The 22,194-nt window shown below is 46.7% G+C and overlaps 1 protein-coding gene across 1 annotated transcript in view; it reads left to right on the top strand.

Annotated features, from left to right (window-relative positions):
• ACOXL (acyl-CoA oxidase like) overlaps window positions 1–22,194 on the top strand; it is a 365,308-nt gene that overhangs the window by 28,250 nt on the left and 314,864 nt on the right. The window contains 4 exon segments of the mRNA XM_025353945.1: window positions 3,053–3,164; window positions 3,454–3,540; window positions 6,384–6,456; window positions 10,023–10,155. Coding sequence (XP_025209730.1) covers window positions 3,053–3,164; window positions 3,454–3,540; window positions 6,384–6,456; window positions 10,023–10,155 — 405 coding nt within the window.

Below are 22,194 nucleotides of genomic sequence, written 5' to 3'. Positions count from 1 at the left end.
GCTTTTCCTCCTGCCCCGATGTTAGTTCTCTCCAGCAGCCAATGATGTCCAAGATCATAGTAAGAACAAGAATAAGCACTACCCTATACTGACCACTCACGAAGTGCCATACTCTGTATCAAACTTCCTCTGTGTAGTTATTCTATGTTTCCTCCCAGCAACAGTTCCAGAAACGCAACATTAAACTGGTCCTGTAAACTGAGCACGGATGTGCCATGTACCAGGCTAAACAGTCTACTTGTAACATCATTTCAGATGTTCTGTAATCTTATAAAAAGGCATTATTGTCCCTACTTTAGAGATGGGGAAATGGAGGCTCATAGAGGTTAAGCAGCTGACTCTGGCTATGCAGTTAATGGTGAGTTAGGTTCGGCTGGGACTGCCCTCAGTAGCTTGGCTTTTCTGCCAGTGGTGGCGTGCCGACCTAACATCCTCTGGCTTTTGGCTGGCCGATTTTTTTCCTCTCCTGAAGCCATGGTATTGAGGTCACCTTGCTGTCATTGATGGGGGAAAACACCCACAGCTTTTATTTACTTGTTTCTTCTTACAATTATTACTTTTTTACAAAAATAATTTCCTGTGTTGGTCCCATTTTCCCCAAACAGCATAAATGACTTAGCTACCTGGCGTGCCTCAGCAGCTGCCACTGTCTGACAGGGGACCTGCAAAGTTGCAATCATAATGACGAGGGGCCTCTGGTGAACACCGTCTCCCGTGGGGCTGGGAGAGAGAACAATCCCATCATAAACTCATACCACCGAGAACTGACATAGCAGGAATGGATTTCTGCCTTCATTGCGTTCTGTGTTTTCCCCTTCATTTCCCTTTCAAAATGCTAGAGCTTATTAAATAAGTGTTCTGTCCCCCAGGACCATTTAAATCTCTTACATGTTTTGGTTATTCATTCTTGTGGGTTGGTTGTTTTACATTTATTTTTGGGAGGTGGATTGGGTAGTGGTATGGATAGTTAAGAGATAAGAGAGAGTTTTGTATTTATGCTTTATTCTAAATAGCAAAAATAAATGAGGTTATGAACTCTCTGGCCAAAGGCATCATTTATAGTGCCTACAACACTAACCATTTTGCTGGCCTTCAACAGATAATTATTACAGAAACCGACACACATGGTGTGTGTTATTTAGATGCAGCTTTAACGCCAGGGTTTTGGCTGATGCAAACTTTCCAAATCAAGCATTTTGCCAGAAGTGACAAACCTCCTTTCCCAGAGCATAGCAAATGTTTATGGGACGAGTGGCCTCCTTCTCCCTTCCCCATCCCACCAGATGGTTTCTGCCAGGCCAGTGTTTCCTCTGCCACTTCACTTTCTTACCCTGGGTGTAAGCATGCCCCCACCCACATGGGTTGTATTTTTATGCTGTTATTTTTCACTGCACTCAGCCTCAAGTAATGCCTCTCCTTGAGAAGCCCTGGCTGCCCTGATAAGACAAGGGTGGCCTCCAGAGACGTCTCCTAAAAAGATCCAGCATGTCCGTTTATGTTTCTGAAAAGCTCTCGCACATGTTAAAAGTTTCCCTGTGCAAACATCTGTCAGAGAATGTTTTCTTAGGCTTCAAGACTATATTTCTTGGCCAGCAGGAAAGCGTTGTCTATGTACTTTATAGTCTGAAATCTGAGACAATCTTTGCATGATCAATAGCTTGTTGGTTTAGTTCAGTCACATCTTCAATATTGTCAACTCCAATTAAATGTGCAGTTCCACTCTCTGCCATTTCCCCTGGGCTCCCAACTTGCCCCAGGTGCCCTGTATTCAGAGCTGGCATCAGGGCCAGTTGCTTTTTGGCGAGAGGCTTAAAGGTAACCCAGGTGGCAACAGAGATTGGGGAGAGCCAAGAAGTGAGGGGAGCATTTCCATTGTGACCCTTATGTCAGCTTCCAGAGAGGAGGAAAGAGAAGACGGAGTTTTGAGTTGAGCCTGAGAACAAAACCCCTGCATTTTCTTCCTGTTTCTTCATGACCAGTGTTAGTTTCAGACTATTTTGAGCTGGAATCCTTGGACATATTCAGAGACAAACTGCATGGTACATTCTAAGATTTTTCCCTCCTAGGAAAGACTCTCATTTACAAGTTCTTCTGTTTTAGGCGCTTGAACATATGAACCTCTTTTGGGAAACTTTAATTATTATATTCGTTGATCAGGAAAATAGACATTTTCAAAAGCTTAAATGAGGGATTTCTTTTTATAACAATAAAAATTGTTTGGGCTGATACTGTAAGCAGCGGTGGGGATAGGTCGTGGCTGTCTATTGGTGTTGCTTTATCCAAGCATACAGTTTTGGCCTTCGATTACTTGGCTTTCTTTTAAACAAAGACGTCATTTGTTTGGTGGAAGGCAGGAAGGTTCAGGGCCTGGGAAACAGTGAGGAACCAAGTGATTTGCCCAGAAGGAGTGAACACCGGCAGATGAAATGCAGCTCACAGATGTGGACCCTGAGACAAGCCATCTAAGGGCCCAGATCATTGGATGCTCTATCCTTTCTTAGAAATCTTGCAGGTGGGCTGTTTGGAGGTGAGGGGTGTGGAGAGCTGAGCACGTACCACCAGGGCTTTTGGAGGTTTTGGTGTTGGATGATTGAAAGGTCAAAACTTTGCTATGAAGTAGTCTAGAGAGATAATTGAAGAAAGCCTTTATACATTAAAGCCAGGCAGGCTCAGCCAAACAGCACACATGTCAGCCCGGCATTATAAACAGGAGAGACTGGGAGGGAGAGAACGAACACCTTTTAAAGATTGAAAATTGGCAACTTATTTTCTGGATTGGATTGTTCCTTGAAAAATCACTTTAATCTCCAGCCATTTTCAAAGTTGAGGTGGAGGTGGAATAAGTGAATTGAGGTGATAGCACAGTCGTGTTAGTTTCAAGACATGGAGCCAGGTGACCTTCCGGTTGTCTTCTCTTCTGCTGTGAAATCCCCTGGAAACGGCACCCTGCACCGTGTGGGTCTGTTTGCACAGTATTCATTGCCTTGAGCCAGGGAACTGAAATGAGCCATGGGAAGGGAAACACTGTTGCTCTGCTGTTTCTGTGTGGGAGTTTGTAATTGACACACCGTGTGAAAATGCCGAGAAGATGTATATTGGAAATGCCATGTACAGGAATTACGCAGCCGTCTTTGCCCAGCTCATCGTAGATGGAAGATCTCAAGGTTTGTTACCAACACAGACAACTAGAATAATTCTCTTCATTAGTACTATTTACTGGTGAAAACCCATTTCACAGAGCTGCTTTTATCTTGTAAGTAATTCAGTACAAACTTTATCTCCTAATATGCATGAAGAAATTTATCATTACATTTTGACATTATATGCTCTCATGTGTGGTGCACAGATGTAGAACTGAGTGAGTCTGAGAATCACAGAAATGTTACACCATTCCAGGAAATAAGTAAAGCTATAGGAAGGAGAGCTTAATAATGATCTCGATGCCTTCCTTAGGGCCCCACTGTTTCATCGTTCTTGTCCGGGATGAAAATGGAAGCTTGTACCCAGGAGTGACAGCTATTGATAGGATGTACAAGGAGGGTGAGTCCCCAGGTGCCCTTCTCCTGTGCTTACTCTTCCCACCTGCTCCCCACCCCACTCAAGGAGAATCTAACCTACCTTACATTACCGAAACAGTGAGGGTGGAGAAAACTTCCCCAGAGAAGATGTCCGGATTTTGAAGCCTCATGAAGTCTTTTATGTAGAACTGTTCAGGAATGTTGTAGATTGCCTTTTATGAACGTGCATCGGTCTCAGTTTCTCCCAGCTTCTCAAATTTTCCAGTAACGAGGCAGTTTTGTCCACAGTGCTATTCTGTCTTCTCTCATCTCAGACTTGGGGGCTCTCACGGGGCAGGCTGTGGCTCTCTTCTTTGCACCCCTGGCCACCTGCCTGCTGTCTGTGCTCATGAGGCCCTTAGTGAGTCCTGAGGACTGACTCAGTGCCTTAGTTTGCTAGGGCTGCCATACCACTAACTGTGGGGCTTAAGCAACAGAAGTGTATTGTCTCACAGTTCTGCAGGCTGGAAGTCCAAGATGAAGGTATCAGCAGGGTTGGCTCCTTCTAAGAGTGGTGATGAGAGGTGAAGCCAGCTGAACTTCCTGGGTTGAGTGGGGACTTGGAGGACTTTTCTGTCTTACAAGAGGATTCTAAAATGCACCAATCAGCACTCTGTAGCTAGGATTGTAAAACACACCAATCAGTGAGCACTGTAGCTAGCAAGAGGATTGTAAAATGCACCAATCAGTGCTCTGTAAAAACACAGCAATCAGTGCTCTATAGCAAGAGGATTGTAAAATGCACCAATCAATCAGTGCTCTTTAAAACGTACCAATCAGTGCTCTGTAAAATGCACCAATCAGCGCTCTCTAAAATGCACCAACCAGCAGCAATTTAAAAGTAGCCAATCGTGGGGAGGATTGAAAAAAGAGCACTCTGATAGGACAGAAACAGAACATGGGAGGGGACAAATAAGGGAATAAAAGCTGGCAACCCCAGTCAGCAGTGGCAAACCGCTGCACCCTGTGGAAGCTTTGTTCTTTGGCTGTTCACAATAAATCTTGCTGCTGCTCACTCTTTGGGTCCGTGCCACCTTTAAGGGCTGTAACACTCACCACGAAGGTCCACAGCTTCATTCTTGAAGTCAGCAAGACCATGAATCCACCAGCAGGAACCAACTCCAGACGCAGTGAGGGAAGGATTTGTTCTAGGACTCTCTCTTTGGCTTGTAAACGGTTGTCTTCATGTTAACCTGGTGTTCTCCCTGTGTGCATGCCTGTCTCCAAATTACCCCATCTTATAAAGGACAGAAGTCATTTAGATTAGAGCCTACCCCAATGACCTCATTTTAATTTGATCACATCTGTAAAGACTCTATCTTCAAATAAGGTCACATACACAGGTATAAGGAGTAGGGCTTCAATACATGAATTTTGCGGGGGGTGGGGGGACACAATTTAACCCATAACATTTGGTGAGATCAGGACATGCCTGTATGCTCCAGGGACCGCTCATGGCCAAGGTCATGCCAAGCCAAGGAAGGGAGACTGGGAGAGAAGGAAAAAAAAGAAGGAAGAGCAGTAAGAGAAGAGGGAAGAAGTGGCCCATCCTTTGGTGGAGGGGATAGTCTATCCTGGCCCCTTAGTGTTTACTGTCCACTGCCACGACTGCAGGCATGGCTGCAGGTGGGTTTGTGAGGGTTTTAAATGTATCTCCCAGAGGTGACCGAGACCCTGGCTGGGCTGGGCTCCTTGAAAGTTCCTTGCATGTCAAATATTGCTGAGAGCAGAGGGGTAGGCTGAGCTCTGTGAAGTCGTGCCAGATGTTGAAAATGCTGGCAATGGCAGAGAGTCTGCTCTGGTGCCCTTGTAAGCTACTAAATGCACGTGTGTCCTTGTCAAGGGGTGAAGCTCTGAATAAAGACATTTACTAAAGACAGATTGTTTTCCCCTAGATTAAATCTAAGTTTTCACAAAGAGAAGATCCCAGACTCTGGCAGGTGTCTTTAGGAAATGTGTCTGCCAGATTTCAGGACCACCCCTCCCTGCTACCCACTGCTTCCCCCATTTCCTGCTGTCCTTGTGGCTGTTTTCCCTTGTCTTGTGGGCATTTGCTGTCAACAGTTTGCTCTGTGTGCAGAGGAGAGAGCACTGGGAAGGAGGAGGGATTTGAGCACTGCATTCCTGGGGAGAGCAAGCCTGCTTCCCTGCCTCTGTCTTCAGCTTCCCATTCTTGCAGTTGCTTAGAACTCTCCCTTTCTTTCTTTTTTTTTTTTTTGAGACGGAGTCTGGCTCTGTTGCCCAGGCTGGAGTGCAGTGGCCGGATCTCAGCTCACTGCAAGCTCCACCTCCTGGGTTCAGGCCATTCTCCTGCCTCAGCCTCCCGAGTAGCTGGGACTACAGGCGCCCGCCACCTTGCCCAGCTAGTTTTTTGTATTTTTTAGTAGAGAAGGGGTTGCACTGTATTAGCCAGGATGGTCTCGATCTCCTGACCTCGTGATCCGCCTGTCTTGGCCTCCCAAAGTGCTGGGATTACAGGCTTGAGCCACCGCGCCCGGCCAGAACTCTCCCTTTCTTAATCACAGTCACTGCTCGGGAGGTAGGTGTGCATCCACTGCATGCCCAAAGCGTGCAGGCTGCACAGAAGGAAAGCCCATTCTCCTCCATTCTCGCTAGGGAGGAAGGGGCCAGGCTGGTGGAAAAAAAAACAGGTACAGCTCATCAAGGAAACAGCAGACAGCATCCCCATGTCCATCCCAAAGGAAAAAGCACCAACAATTCTGGAAGTAAAATAAGGGGCTTTCTATTTTAGTGGCAACAGACCTGGGAAGTAGCAGGGAAAATACTTCTGATGCTGTATCCATTCCCCCTTTCTGTTCTTGCCAGGTCTGCATGATGTGGACAATGGGATTTTAATATTTGACAAGGTTCGGATACCCAGGGAGAACCTGCTGGATAAGTGAGTAGTGTCTCCTTTACTCAGGTCAATGGTGCAGGTGACCTCACTGCTCTCCAAAGTTGGCTTGGTTCTTGGGTCTCGTGGGCTGTGTATCTGGGCAGTCTTCCCCTAACTGCCCCTACAGGTTTGTTGACAACTAATTGGAAAAGATACATCTGCAGATAGGAAAAAAAAAATGTAAAATTATTCAACATGCTGTTGTCCAGACGTAATGACCATTACACTTCAAATGTACGTCTTTCCAGACTTTTCTCTATGCCCATATGTCTAAAGAGAGAAAGGTGTCAGATTTTTACTAAACGAGATCCACTTCTAGATTCTGTGTTTAAAATAACCTGTACTTTCCATTTAACATTATATAGCAAATGCTTTTATGTAATGCTAAGCACTCACATGCATTATCATCTTTAATATCATTATAATAGACTGTTAAATAAATGGTTTATAAGTTATATAATCAATTTCTTATTGTTGGACATTTAGGTTTTTTCCTCCCCTCCCCCCATTATAAACAGATGGGTGCTATTGCTTCCTTTGTGAGTGGCAGGGGATAAGGCACCATCTTTCAGCTTGCAGGTGTGTTCTGGGGGTGGAGCTCTAGGGGTTAATGATGCTTTTCACAGAAGCTGAGAAACACCAAGTACTTTTAATTTTCTCAGCAGCGTTTCATGCATCCAATAAAAATCTTGAGCCATAGTCATGTTAAATCTGTGACGAAGCCAGCAATCAGGGTGCACACAACCAGCTGTCTTCCTGACTCCCCATGGATTTCCCTTGAATGCTTTGCTCCTTTTTGTTGCCAGCAGATACGTGTAGTGGATGCCAAAAGCTTAAGAAAATTGTATGGGAAAAAAACTTAAAAATGATTGGTCCAACAAACCCCCATGACATAAGTTTACCTATGTAACAAACCAGTACTTGTACCCCTGAACTTAAAATAAAAGTTAAACAAATGGAAGGATAAGGAAGTAGAGGATAGAATAGTGGTTACCAGGGGCTGGGAAAGGTAGGGAGGAGGAGGGGATGGGGAGAAGTTGGTCAATGGATACTGTTAGAGTTGGATTGAAGAAATAAGTTCTGGTGTGATATTGTACAGGGTGATATCGTTAACAATAATGTGTTGTATATTTCAAAATAGTTACAAGTTTTAAATGTCCTCATTCCAAAAAATTGATAAATGCTTCAGAGGATGAATATGCCAATTGCCCTGATTTTATTATTATACAATATATACATGTATCAAAACATCACACTGTATTCCATCAATGTATACAGTTATTATATGTCAATTCATGAAATAAAGCAACAAGAAAAAGAAAAAATCTTAAAGTGGACCAAATTCTGCTTAACATTTTCCTCCTGTGAATTGATAGGAAATAAAATGGAAGCAATAAAAGCATCTTCACAGTTATCCTGGTGGGTGCTAAAGTCCCCCAGGCCCTTTTAGGACCACCAGCATTCATATGGAAATGCGAGAAACTCAGGATAGCTAAAACAATCTTGATAAAGAAGAACAAAGTAGGAGGACTCACACCTGTGATTTGAAAACTTACTATAAAGTAATCAAGACAGTGTGATATTTGCATAAGGATAGATATATGTACAATGGAATAGAATGAAGAGTCTGGAAATAAATCCCTACAGTTGCAGTCAGTTAATATTCCACTGCAGAGCCAAGACAATTCAATGGGGAAAGAATAGTCTTTTTGACAAATGGTGCTGGGACAAACTAGGTAGCCACGTGCAAAAGCATGAAGTTGGACCTTTACTTCCTACCATATACAAAAATCAACTCAAAATGGATCGCAGACCTAAATGTAAGAGCTAAAACTACACAACGCTTAGAAGAAAACACAGGTGTGAATTTTTGTGACCTGGGTTTAAGCAATCTATTAGACATGGCACCAAAAGCACAACTAACCAAAGAAAAAATAGATAAATCGGACTTCATCAAAGCTGTAAAAGCCTTTTTTTTTGCATCGAAGAACACTATGAATAAAGTGAAAACCTACAGAGTGGGAGAAAATATTTGTAAATCATATATATTAATATCACAAGGGTATAGTATCCAGAATATAGAAAGAACTATTACAACTCAAGAATAAAAAGACAAATAACCCAATTTTAAAATGAGCAAAAATCTGAATAGACATTTCGCTAAAGATTTACAAATGGCTGCTAAGCATATGAAAAGATGCTCCATATCACTGCCATTAGGAAGATCCGAATCAAAACCACCGCGAATACCACTCTGCACCTACTAGGGTGTCTTTTTTTTTTTTTCTTTCTTTCTTTCTTTTTTGAGATGGAGTCTTGCTCTGTCGCCCAGGCTGGAGTGCAGTGGTGTAATCTTGGCACTCTGCAACCTCTGCCTCCCAGGTTCAAGTGATTCTTTTGCTTCAACCTCCTGAGTACCTGGGATTACAGGCATGCACCACCATGCCTGGCTCATTTTTGTGTTTTTAGTAGAGATGGGGCTTTGCCATGTTGGCCAGGCTGGTCTTGAACTCCTGACCTCAGATGATCCACCCACCTCAGCCTCCCAAAGTGCTAGGATTACAGGCACAAGTCACCATGCCCAGCTGATGTCTCTTATTAAAGGGACAGACAATAACAAGAGTTGGGGAGGATGTAGAGAAATTAGGACTGTTTGTTATACATTGCTGGTAGGGCTGCAAAATGGTGGCACCAACTAGGAAAACAGTTTGGCCATTCCTCAAAACTGTAAAGTTATCATCTTATGACCCAGCAATTCTACTCCTAGGTATGTGTGAAAACATTGTCCACAAGAGAATTGCAAACATATATCCACACCAGAAATTATACACAAATGTCGGTAGCATAATTATTCACAATAGCAAAAACGGGAAAATAATCCAAATATCCATCAACTGAGGAAATAGGAAATAAAATGTGGTATATCCATACAATGGAATACTATACAACCATGAAAAGAAAGGAAGTACTGACATGCTACAACACAGATGAACCCTGAAAACATGTGAGTGAGAGAAGCCAGACATAAAGACCACATATGATATGATTCCATCTATGTGAATTTTTTCCCAGCACAGGCACCATAGAGAGAGAAAGTAGGTGAATGGTTACCAGGGGCTGGAGGGAGGGGAGTATGGGGAGGGACTCCTAGTGGCGTGGGGTTTCTTTTTGGGGTGGTGAGATGATTTGGAATAGGATCATGGTGATGGTTGTACAATTTCATGGCTATACTCAAATCCATTGAATTGTACACTTTGAAGGGATACATTTTATGGTATGTGAATTACATCTCAGTTTTTAAAAAGTGGGTCAGTGCGCGGTCTGCACAGTCAGGCTCCGGTGCTGGTTTAATGTCTCAGGAAACCACTACCTCCCTTGAGTCAAGCCTTTCTCAGCATCTCTTGGAGAGGGACTCCCCCTGCCCTTATCTGCTCTCTGTCTCAAGGGGGAAGTTCCACGATGGGGAAATCCGAGTGCTTCCCTGCGTGTGCACATGGGAGCCACCTGACGTCATTTCTGGTGGTGCTATGTCCTGCTTTTTTGTGAAATCCCCCCTCTCTTTTCCACAGGTTTGGTTCTGTGGCTCCAGACAGACAGTACCATTCCCCTATGAGGAACAAGAGCGCAAGATTCAGTGCCATGCTGGCAGCACTGACCCCTTCGAGATTAGCTGTGGCTTTCCAAGCTATGGGTGCCATGAAGGTAGTGGACTCTGATTTTAATTTATCTACTGTGAATTCTCTCGTGGCTCAGGGATGAGTAACAATTTCAGGAGCTGAGCTTCTCGAACCACAGTTGGTATAATATGGCCAGGGTTCCCGGTTAGATGCTGGGGAGTGCCAGGTGGCCATCCACAGGGAACATTTCTACACCCTTCTTAAGAGGGGATCCCGCCCATCTACATCCCAGATGTGTGCTGCTCACCCTGGGGGTGGAGCACAGGCATCGTGGTAATAGAGCCAGGAGAGATGACCAGAGAGAATGGGATGTTCAGAGCAAACACATCTGCTGGAGAAGCAGCTAAGGGTTGGCCCATGTGTGCAAAGGTTGGTGTGTCTTGGCTGAATTCATCCGGGAGTGTTGATCCTCATGTGTCTGTAGAGGGCGTAACGTTCTCCCATCACAGTCTGGAGGCCATGAGGCCAGACCTCCAGGAGCCATCTCTGCCTCCCTGCCCTGACTCTCCCGTATATTGGTTTGGACAGAGGAGCCTGGAGGGCAAAGCTCTGGAAGGGCCTCCTTCTCCTCCCCAGGGCCTCAGGCTACTTTGTTCTCTGGGCCTTCTCTGTCTCTTTGCATGAAGGAAAAGCCTGCTTTAAGCTCCACTGAGCTTGGTGAAGCTGGAAGAAAAATTAAGTCTCCCCAGGAATATACATCTGGGGCTTGAGTCCAACTTTTCCATCAAGAAGGAATAAATTTCATTCACTTGACTCCAGGCCTGACATCAGCCCGGAGTCGTCTGAATAGCAGGAAAGCCCTTTACTTGCTTCAGTGTCGGCCACGCTTCACAGATGGCCTGCCCTGACCCAGGCTTCCCCTTACGGTGCTTCCTGTGAGGGGCACAGCTGTGGCCATCAGCATGCATACTCAGCCTGGCCTCGCGCCCGCCCGTGCACCCCAGTTCCTGTGCTTGTTTTGTGGTGGTTCTTTCAGTGGGGCCAGGTGGGTGTTCAGGTCTGAAGTCCCATGTCAGGAGGGGCTCAGGACCCTTGGCTGAACCGTCTGAAATTGAATGGGGCCCCAGAGAGCCTTGCAAAGGCGTCAGCACAGACAGCAACAGAGTGCGGAGGAAAACTGGTTCCTCAGGTCTGCAGTCGAAGCCATTTCAGCCATCCTCAGGACTCCAGAGAGAGGCAAAAATAGAAAAGCCAGACGAGCCTAGGATTGCGTGGAAGGGAAGACTGGTTAAACATCAGATGCAGGGTTAGCTGAAGCCGTGATAGCAGTCTCTGCACAATATCCCCTCTAATTGCAGACCGTCTTGACTCAGGGGCCCTCTGAGGAGAGTGCTGGGTGCATATAAAAAACTCATGGTGGACAGTGGCCAGGCAGGCTGCTGGGAAACCCCGCTCTTGTTGGTTTTGATGGGGTGATGATGTGTGAAGGACGTCCACGCCGCCAGCAGCCCTGCAGGCTCATTGAGGTCCACAGTGGGGTTGCATGGGACAAGGCGTGGGGTGGCGCAGACCAGACCAGGCGGAGGTGGGAGCCTTCCAGGAGGGCTTTGGTTTTAAATATCACCAGATCTAGAGCAGGGTGGGGGTGGTGTCTCAGGGAGAGGAGCCAGAGTGAGTGATTCCTAAAAGGTTCATGTTCTCCTTTCTACTGGATATTATCATGGGCCAGCCCCTGCCAGGCCCAGGAGGGTCTTGGGGGCCACATTCACATCAGTTCCCTTATTGGTTGTCTGATGTGCAGACTTCATTCCTGGCAACACAGAGACGTGATCATGATCACGGGCAGGAAAGCCCTGGGCTCAAGTCTCATCCTGCCCATGACCAGCAGTGGGGCTGTGAACAGGCCATAGCACTCCCTAGGGCTCGGTTTCTTCATCTGTGAAATGGGTCTTAGGATGGTGGTGAGGCGTGAGTGAAGGGCGTGTGTGCAGCGCTGGCCCAGTGCAATGCTCCATAGCTCGCGGCTGCTATTTGTGGGATGGTTGTTGTTGATGCTGCTGCTGCTGCTATTACTGGGAGGACAGGAGTTGGCTAAAGGAAAGGAAGACATGGGCATTCCCATGAAACAAATACCTGGTATCGTGGCCTCCAAGTAACAAGGCAATATGCAGTGTTTTGCAGAAATGCATAGCATCCTTTGAATTCCTGGGTGTCTGAAGCAAACCATAGTAACCTGGAATTAGTATCTGCCCTGCCCATCCAGACCTTGCCAGGCGATGGGATTGTCAGGCAGTGGGAAGACCCTGCACAGAGCCGAGCAGGGCTCAGACCCCGTGTGGTCCAGGCACCCTGCCGGACGGCGACCCGGGCCGCTGTGATCTCATCTCCAGCGTCTCTGGCGAGGATGATCTCACCGGCCCTCTTGGCAGCTCCTCCTCTCCTATGGCTCAAACACATGACATATGTTTTCCCGGCTGAAACCTAAGATGGTCCTTCCCCTTCTGCTCTTGCTGATGAGTGGAAAAATGGATCCGTTTCTCCTACGTGCGTTCCTTGTGTATTAGAAAACTGTCACCGCAGCTCCCCACAGTGACATTCACTCAAGGCTGAGCGTGCCTGGTCATTTTGAACTTTGCCCAAATGTCATATTTTTTCATGGTTCTCTTTCATTTCCATGGCATTCCTCAGAACTTTCAGGTTTTCTCTTAAAGCCTTGCCGTATTAACCATCATCTAATTTGTGTCAGAAATGCCAGGGCAAATTCAATGATTACCAAGAACACGAGGAAAAGGAAGCGAATGTGTTTGGCAGGGGAGGGAGTGGGGGCTTGGGAGCCTGTGCCGGGATGCTGGGAAGCCTTTTCAGAAGGAGGAGGAAGCTGGGGCACCTGAGAGAGTGAGCAATGTAAATGAGGTCTGGCCCACTTCTCTTGATTTTGCACAGAGGTAAATATTTTAGCTAAGACAAGCTCCTCTTGTAAATTTGGTGCTGCACAGTAGCTGGTTCCCACCCCCAGGATGTGTGATTCCGCAGCGCTGGGGTGGGGTGGAAAATCTGCATTTCCGGGTTCCCGGGTGACACTGCTGCTGTGGGCTCTGCTCCTTGAGACCCCTGCACAGAACACGTGGATGTGGTTGTGAAATATCAGCACTGTCTCAGCCCCCTTGTCGCCCTCTGGGTCCCCAGGATCAAGGCCCAAGTTCTCTTCCTGTATCCAGGATCCTTCATGACCCTTCACTGGACCCCCTCTCTCCACTGGCCTCTGTCGCTCTGGCCTCATTTCCGTCTCTCCCCTGTGCCTCCGCGGGAGGGGGTTCACCCATGCTGCCGTCCTGCTGGAGATGCCCTCCTTTTGCATGGGTAATTTTCATGTACATTTCAGAGCTTGTATGACTGTCCCCTCTTTGGAAAGGCCTCAGCCTGCGTGTGGTTCCTCTGTCACCTGTTCCCAAGGCACTGGACTCCCCACTTGCAGCATGTATTACAACTCATGAGTGTAACAACTCATGTGCAATAGATGGGCTGGGTCTCCTTCACTAGCCTAAAAGCTCCACGCAGCCGGGGCCCTGCCAGCCTCATCCGCTGCTCTGTGCTCAGCTTCACACACAGGGCTGGGCACACAGTAGACACACAGCAAATAGGAGTGGAAAGAGTGAATGAGGTCTGAATCAGGATTCACATCCGAAGCCCCGGCATAGCTCTTAGCAGAGGGAAGCCCTCAGTGCCTGTTGGTTCTTGTGCTCCCACATTCCCACCCCCACTTCCGGGTCCACGTTGAGTGGGGAGGAGGATGTTGCTGCCTCTTTGATCTAACTCCACGTGGCCCTTCTGTCCAGAATCAGGAATCTTCTTTCTTTCTTCCTCTCTGCCCCAGACACTGCTCCCCATAGTATGTGCTTCACGTGTACGCACTCGTGCCTTGTGCTGCAATCAGGCACTGGGGTTGTGCTCACCTACACTTGGCAGTGTGGCCCTGGTGGGCTGGGAGTGTGCCCAGGTCTGGGGCTGCAGAGTCCGCATGCTGAGTGCAGCCAGCATTCTGGGCTGTCTTTTCAGGCACATGGGTGCTGGGCGACAGACAACTCAGCCAGTCCTCGGGACCTGAACGACCATCTCCAAGTGGTACAGGTGCTGCATGTGAGATAGGGGTAGCTTTTCCCAGCCCCAGGAGCTTCAGGGAGAGCAAAGGGAAGACACTGGCTTCAGGGGATTCTCAGGACCGGCGATAGACACAATCTTTTCCTACAGTGTGCATTGTTGGGTGTAAGTGAAGAGTCTCAGCAAGGCACGGGGGAGTCTCTCCCTCCTGTTGATGGGGGTTTGAAATGGGATATTGCATCCTCGAGTAACCCTTTTGTGACCTTCTGACTGCAAGGGTTCATGGAAGATTTGAGCAATGGAGAGGAGGTTGAGGGCATCTGAGTCCCCTTGAGAGCCAGCAGGGGTTGGTCAGTGGCCAGCGTGGACCCTTCTCACTGCGCAGGGAGTGGTGGTGTGGCTCTGTGGGCCTGTGCTGTGTTAGGTGAGCACAGCAGGCTGCATGCGGCCACGGCTGTGGGGTCTTGCTTGGGATTGCCCCATCGCCCAAGCTCTGACACAGCTCCGGAGAGGTCCTGATGTTGATGTCCTCACCGGGGTTTCTGGCTCCTGGTCATCCGGCTCTCCACCTCTCTGCCTGTGTGCTTCAGCTACTGGCTGGGGCTGGGGCAGATTAGCAGGTATCAGAGTGTGACATTCTATCTGTCCTAATGGCCACAAACCAGGTGCCATGACACTTCCTCCTGCGCAGAAGGTTACTCAACCTCCTCACATCAATCATCTCAATGTTTGTGGCTATTGCCGTAACACCATCAGGCTTTTGTCTGTTTTCTTTTTGCTTGGGGATCACCTACTTTTATTTTCTTCTGGAATCACTTTGTGTTCATCTGTTCTTGTCATAGGTTGATCTCATTTTGTATCATTACTAACACAATCTTTAGTGGGCAGGGATTGTTTTCTTATTTAGTCTCTGCAAGGCCTAATAGAGCCCTACATGTCATGGAAATCATTTTACTCTTCTAACCGTCCTCCCATCTATTGCCTGTTCATCCACCCACCTGTTCATCCACCCGTCCGTCTGTGTCCATCCACCTCTCCACCCACTCACCCATTCACCTACCACCCATCCATCCACCCATCCATCATCTATTCATCACTCATCCATCATCTATTCATCCATCCATCATTCATCATCCATGCATCATTCATCATCTATTCCTCCATCCATCGTCCACCCATCCATCATCCATCCATCCAACCATCATCATTTTTCCATCCAATAATCCATTCATCCCACCCATCCCACTACAAAGACGCCGAGCACAAGAGTGATCAGCTCATGTATAATTTAGTAGTTGAGGCGGAGTGTATTAGTCCATTCTTACACTGCTAATAAAGACATACCTGACACTGGTTAATTTATAAAGAAAAGATGTTTAATTGACTCAAAGTTCAGCATGGCTGGGGAGGCCTTAGGAAACTTACAGTCACGGCAGAAGGGGAAGCAAACACGTCCTTCTCCACATGGCAGCAGCAAGGAGAAGTGCTGAGCAAAAGGGGGAAAAGCCCCCTTATAAAACCTTCAGATTTCATGTGACTCACCCACCATCACAAGAACAAGATGGGGGAAACTGCCCCCCTGGTTCAGTTAGCTCCCACCAGGTCCCTCCCATGACATGTGCGGATTATGGGAACTACGATTCAAGATGAGATTTGGGTGGGAACACAGCCGAAGCATACCAGGGAGTTATGGAATGTCCTAGAGAAAACCGTTCGCCTACCTGATGGACACCACACTTGACAGAAACTCCCCAGGCAGGAGTGTGCAAAGAAAGGACAGAGGCATTCGCCATCCTCAGAGCCTGCCCTTCCTTCAGCAGCAAAGGGCAGAGTAAGGAGTATCTCCGTAAGGTCTTGCACGGGGGGCTCAGTGTGGGGACTGAGTTGAATGGGGTTGGTGGGAACGGAAACCCTCTGATGTTGAGCACAGTGGGACCTCTGCCTCTGCAGACAGTGTGGCATAGCAGAGGGCGATGGAAGGGGAGGCTATGGCTGTCTAATGTCCTGAACATGTGTGGTGCTCACAAGAGTGTGTTTGCCTGATATTAATAAGGCAGAGCTGACTGAGGCTCATTCTGTTGACACTTTTGTGATGTGGCCAGCCTCACTTATCTGCTCAGATGGAACATGGTGTTGGGGAGTTGAAAGCGCAGCTCATTTGCTGCAGTTTTATGCCTTTTCGGGTACCTTGTGTGTGCTTGGAGGAGGCGGGGTCACATTGCTCATCCTGTTCTGCTCAGGCTGATGTTATCCTTGTTTTTTTTGCACGCGCACACACACGCACACAGACACACACACAGACAGACACAGACACACACACACAGACACACACAGACACACACACACACACACACACACACACACTCGCGGTGAGGAGAGAAGCAGGACCTGCTTGGTTGCCAGGAAAGTCCTGTGGGATGAAGGCTTTAGCCTGGGTGATCCTCAGGCCATCTGTGAAATACAGATTGTTTCCTGATGTGGAAACTTCCTGGACTTGACCACCAGAGGGCAGCAAATACCAATAATGACCTGCAGGTTCTGTTTTCTTTGCGTTTATTTACTTTTGTATGTAAGAAGTGGGGAGGTTTTTGCTCTTGTCATGAGTTTATTTCACTTCTCAGCAGGCATCAGTGTTGATTTTTAAAAAGTGTCAACATAAGAAGAAGGATGCATGAGCTGAGTAATTGTCGGGCTCAAGACCAAGATTGTAAATAGGATACAGTTATTTTGACGACTCTTCAGGATATAATTTGACTCATAAACGTCTTTAAAAACATATGTTTGCAGCATTTTGGGTGGGTATAAAATGGTTAAATAATGTTTTTTGGTTTTCTATAGCAGTCGTTTACATATGTAACGACCGAAATTTAAATAGTCGTCTTTTCTGTAACCTTTTATTTTAGGTTGGGGGGTAACAAGCTTTGTTACATAGGTAAACACATGTTATGGTGGTTTGTAGTAAAGATTATTTCATCACCCAGGTATGAAGCCCAGTACCCAGTAGTTATCTTTTCTGCTCCTCTCCCTCCTCCCTGCTCCGCCTTCAAGTAGACCCCAGTGTCTGTTGTTTCCTTCTTTGTGTTCATAAGTTCTCATCATTTAGCTCCCACTATAGGTGAGAACATGCGGTATTTGATTTTCTGCTGCTGTGTTAGTTTGCTGAGGATAATGGCCTCCAGCTCCATTCACAAACATTTCTGCCTAAAAGATACATCTACTGCCCTTTTTCCTCAAAGACCAAAGAGCTAGAGAAAGTGCAGCCAGTGATAGTAAGTAGCACGGGATATGTGTATCTGAAATGGATATTTGAAAGAATTTCCATTTTGAAATTTGCTTCAATTCCATGAAGACGTGTTGTACGCCTTCCTCTCAGCACTGTGCATCATGCTAGGAGGTGACTAGAGATGACCTGGAGCAGGTGTGTGCCCTCCGGGGACTCATGGTGCATGCAGGTAACTGAAACACTCCAGTGCTGTGTGGAGCCTGCGTGGTTACACTGGCAGGAGGGGACATGTGGCAGCAGGTGCTGAGAGTAACATGCCCTACAGAGACAGTTGTGGGGTTATTATGGTCAGGATCCAGTACATGTCCTTTATAGAAGCTTTTTCAAGTGAGTCCTCTGGGTCTCTGGCACAAAGACTTGGGCTGGCATCCAGCCCTTCCCCATTGAGTAGAGTATCTGGGTCACATTCTCAGATGGGCAGCCAGAAGGCTCTTGGTGGGGTAAGGAGTTTTTCTCTGCTGCAGGAGAGGAAAGTCCTCGGGCATCTCTCCCCATTTGGTGTGGCCCATGAATGTTAGATGTTTGTGGCCGTGACATTTCAAGGAACAGAACTCCCTTTAAGTAAGTCATCAGAGGCTACACAGGCATTGTAGGAAGCCCCAGCCTCCTCAGACCTTGGGTTGTGGCGGTGGCAGCTGTGAGGGACGGTGTGATGCTGCCGTAATTGGAAACTGCTTCCCAGTGCTCCCAGCCTGGGTTCTGCCTGGGGGAGGCTTGCCTTCCTTGGTGCCAGCAGCCAGCTCACCTGTTGCTGGTAGAACGATGCCCAGGCTGCAGCTGTGAGGCGCTTCACAGGCTTCACTCCATGGACGTCCTTTTGGCCACCCCTGGGGAAAAGCATGGCCTGGGCCACCTGGAAGGTCAGATATGGACGATTGACAACTGGCCTGCTGTCCTTAGGAGCTTTTCCACCCAAAACTTGATAGTCCATGTAGCATAGGTGCTTGTACAGATCACCGTCCTTTTCCCTCACTCCACATCTCACTGCGCCATTCCTTTGTTCCATCCTGTAGTGGATTCCCATAGAGAAAGTCAACAACAGCTCCAGCCACAGTCAAACAGTAACTCACTTGTATCGAGTGCTTCCTGTTCAGGGACAATTTTCTGAGCGCCTCACATATAATTGTTCATGTGAGTTGAGTGCTGTCCCGATTCCCATTTTCCAGATGAGAAACCTGAGATGTAGGAAGATGTCACAGTTTGCCCCGAGCTTTCTGGGCCTCACACTCTGGTATTCCAGCACTGGGGTCCGGCCCTTTCCCAATGCTGGAGTGGCTTCGTAGTCCTCAAGACAGATGTTCTTGGGATAAACCCTGCTCACTGGCATTCCTGGAACACTTTGTGCATGGTTGGATTTGCCTTGGTTAACCAAACCAAACCAAAGTTTTAAAAAATTTGTTGTCCACATTAAAAATGTGGACATTTCACTCAGACTGGGATTTGGTAGATGTTAAATGGTTAGTAGCTGGGCCAGAATCCAGGCCTCCTTCCCCACTGTGACCTGAGGCCTGGTTTAATTTTTAGTGGCACTGCTGACTTTGCCTCACAGCTGTATGTCACTCTGGTTCTGAGCACTGTGTGCGAGGAGCAGGAGTGAGAAGGGAAATGAGTTGATCCAGCCTTTTCATTGATGACTTTTTATGAGGAAAAGGGTCATTTAGAATGAACACTTATTAAGTGTGTCCAATGGATTTTTTTTTAGCTTAGTTTAACGGAACGATTTTGAATACCTTTGCCTACCATAATGAAATTTAGAAAGCCAAAAAAAGTTCACAATTCCTTAGATAAATTTTAAAAAGTGAACTGGGCCATTGAAATTTGTTACCACAAAACCCTTACAGGCTCTAAGAAGAGAAGCAAAATAATGGTTAGTAAAATATTTGTGGGTTATAAATTTCTGTATTATTGTTATAAAGTTTGTGTGTTATTAAGGCCAGGGCTATGAAGTATTGTTCGCTGTAGAACCACATAATATATGAGGATCATGTTTCTTCTCTAGAAGTCTGATGTCAAAATATCTTTACAATTTGAACAACAATATTTCTAGCATCAAGAACAAATAGAATCACTTTTCTTATACTCTGTAAATTACTCAGAATCGTATCATGTTTTTGTTTGCTTGGTATTTTGGTAATTGTAACTTTTTAAGGTTTTTAGTTTGTCCTGGAATTTCTAATTGCCTTTGTTTTTTCTTGTTAGGAGAAGAAACATATGCCTTCATCACTGTATTAGTCGGTTCTCATGCTGCTAATAAAGACATACTGGAGACTTGGTAATTTGTAAAGGAAAGGTTTAATTGACTCACAGTTCTGCAGGGCTGGGGAGGCCTCAGAAAACTTACAATCATGGTGGAAGGGGGAGCAGACATGTCCTTCACACATGGTGGCAGCAAGGAGAAGTGCTGAGCAAAAGGGGTAAAAGCCCCTTATAAAACCATCAGATCTTGAGAGAACTCACTCAGTATCATGAGAACAGCAACTTGAGGGTAACTGCCCCCATGGTTCAATTACCTCCCAATGGGTCCCTCCCACAACACGAGGAAATTATGGGAACTATAATTCAAGATGAGATTTGGGTGGAAACACAGCCAAACCATATCAATCACTATGGTAGTAATATCTTCAAGCTTCTTGATCATTTTGTCTATTGTATGAAATCTATTTCATATTCTCCTTTATTAATTTGGCCTCTATCTGATGCTCTTTGGTTTATTTCTCCATTTGTGTAAAATCCAAGAGAGGTGCCTTGAAAAGTTCAATATAGGGACCTTAGAAGGAGGGGATGTTTTTCATATTTAAAATGTATGTGCTGCCATGTCCACAATAAGAAGCACAGTCCCCTGCTTCTGTGAAGATATGTGGCTTTTCCAGATTATTGCATGGTTTGCAGTGGAGAGAATCTTGCCTGCATCATAGGGACTTCCCTCTGGGTCGGGCTCGATCTGAGTTTGGAGAGGCTGAAGCAGAAGGAGGTAAACTGAGGAGCAGGCATTCTCTGTCTGCAAGGTTGGCCCTGAGTGTAGGGTGCCCAAGGGCTTCTGTGGAACTATATTTATTTGCCGCTGAGCAAACTCAGGGGTAAGAAAGTCTTGCTTGGGGTGCCTGACCTCCAAGGCTGGTCACTGGGAATGTCAACTTCAAGAGGACAGAACCTGTGTCTTCTTGGTCACCTCTGGATGAACAGGGCCTGGTACTTAGTAAGCACTTAGTGAATGGGTGGATGGATGATGGGTGAGTGGATGAGTGGATGGAAAAATGCATGTATAGATGGATGAATGGATGAATACATGGATTAATTGATGGATGGAGGGATGGATGGGTAGATGAATAGATGGATGAATGGATAGATGGGTGGGTAGATGAATGGATGGGTGGATGGATGAATGGATGGATAGATGAATGAGTAAATGGATGCATGGATGGATGGATGGATGGATGGACAGATAGATGGATGAATGGATGGGTAAATGGATGAATGATGGATGTATGGATGTATGGATGGATGAACAGATGGATGAATGGATGGGTGGGTGGATGGATAGAGAGATAGATGAATAAATATAAGGGCAAAGGGAAGGCTTATTTGGTGGAGAATAAGTCAGTCCAGATCACAGCCCTGTGGAGATTGGGTGTGGGTCATCTGGTGGCATTTAAATGTATTAATGGCCCTGGAATCATGAATTGAATCTTTAGAAAAACAAGCATTTTCTGTTTCTGATGTGTATATGGAGATCTTTTGGACTTGTCCACCCCAGGATATTTTCAGTTCATGCAGGCGTGTATCTGGGCAGTGACTGTTTTGTTTTTATTTCCTGCAGTGCTTACTTGCTCCTTGGCTCACCCTTGCAGATTGCTCATGGCTGAGTCTCCTGGGTCTGATGACATTGTCGGTGTGACTGGAGTGCTATTCTGGGTGGATGATAAACAGGTCTGGGGATAGTCTCCTGTTCTCTAAGGACGGCTGTGTAATAGGATTAAAGCTTCAGAGAGCAGCCCTGGCCTAAAGTGTAGAGGAACTGGGTTAAGGGGAATTCTATCTGGGTGAGAGAAATGAATCTTATACTCCAACAATACAGACCCGGTTACAGCTCCTCAAACAGGCCACTCTGGTGACCTCTGGACTCAGGACAGATTGGCCCCTCTGCCTGTGACTGTCCCTGTCTTCATTTCTTGCTCATCCGTTGCCTGGGCATGGATGTTGCTTCTCTGGGAAAGCTTCCTGCCTTTGGGACTGCTCTTAGTGCCTGGCTTATTCCAGCCTCAGGCTACGAAAGGGCAGGAACTTCACACAGTACGAGGCACACAGGGGGCTTTCAGTAGCTGTCTGTGAACTGAATTCAGCCCTGCACCCAGTCAATCACAAGCATCTTTGTTCTAATGCAGTCCAGGAGGAAAGAGAGCTGCCACCTGCTGATGGTCTCCCATGGGCCAGGCTCTTGAGGTTCCATGTGCATGTTCTCATTAAGTGCTCACAGCAACTCCACCAGGATTCCAGTTTCACAGCCAAGAAAACAGACGCTCTGTGAGGGGAGGCAGCTTGGCAAGGCAATCACCTCATATGGGGCAGTGCAGTGTTGTACACATTCGTGTCCCACTTGGATGACTTGAGGAATGACTTGAGGGTCCCACAGAACCCTTCTTGTGAAAGACCCTTCATTTGGAGACTGCACTGGAGAAGGGATGCTGGACATCACATTGGAGTGTCAAAGTGCAGCATCTTCAATTTCTTGAAACTTCTGTGCTT

This window comes from Theropithecus gelada, chromosome 13, assembly GCF_003255815.1.
Source record: "Theropithecus gelada isolate Dixy chromosome 13, Tgel_1.0, whole genome shotgun sequence".
In the NCBI taxonomy this organism is placed as follows: domain Eukaryota; kingdom Metazoa; phylum Chordata; class Mammalia; order Primates; family Cercopithecidae; genus Theropithecus; species Theropithecus gelada.
The sequence above is the reverse complement of the archived record's forward strand: the minus strand, read 5'-3'. Positions and strand labels throughout refer to the sequence as shown.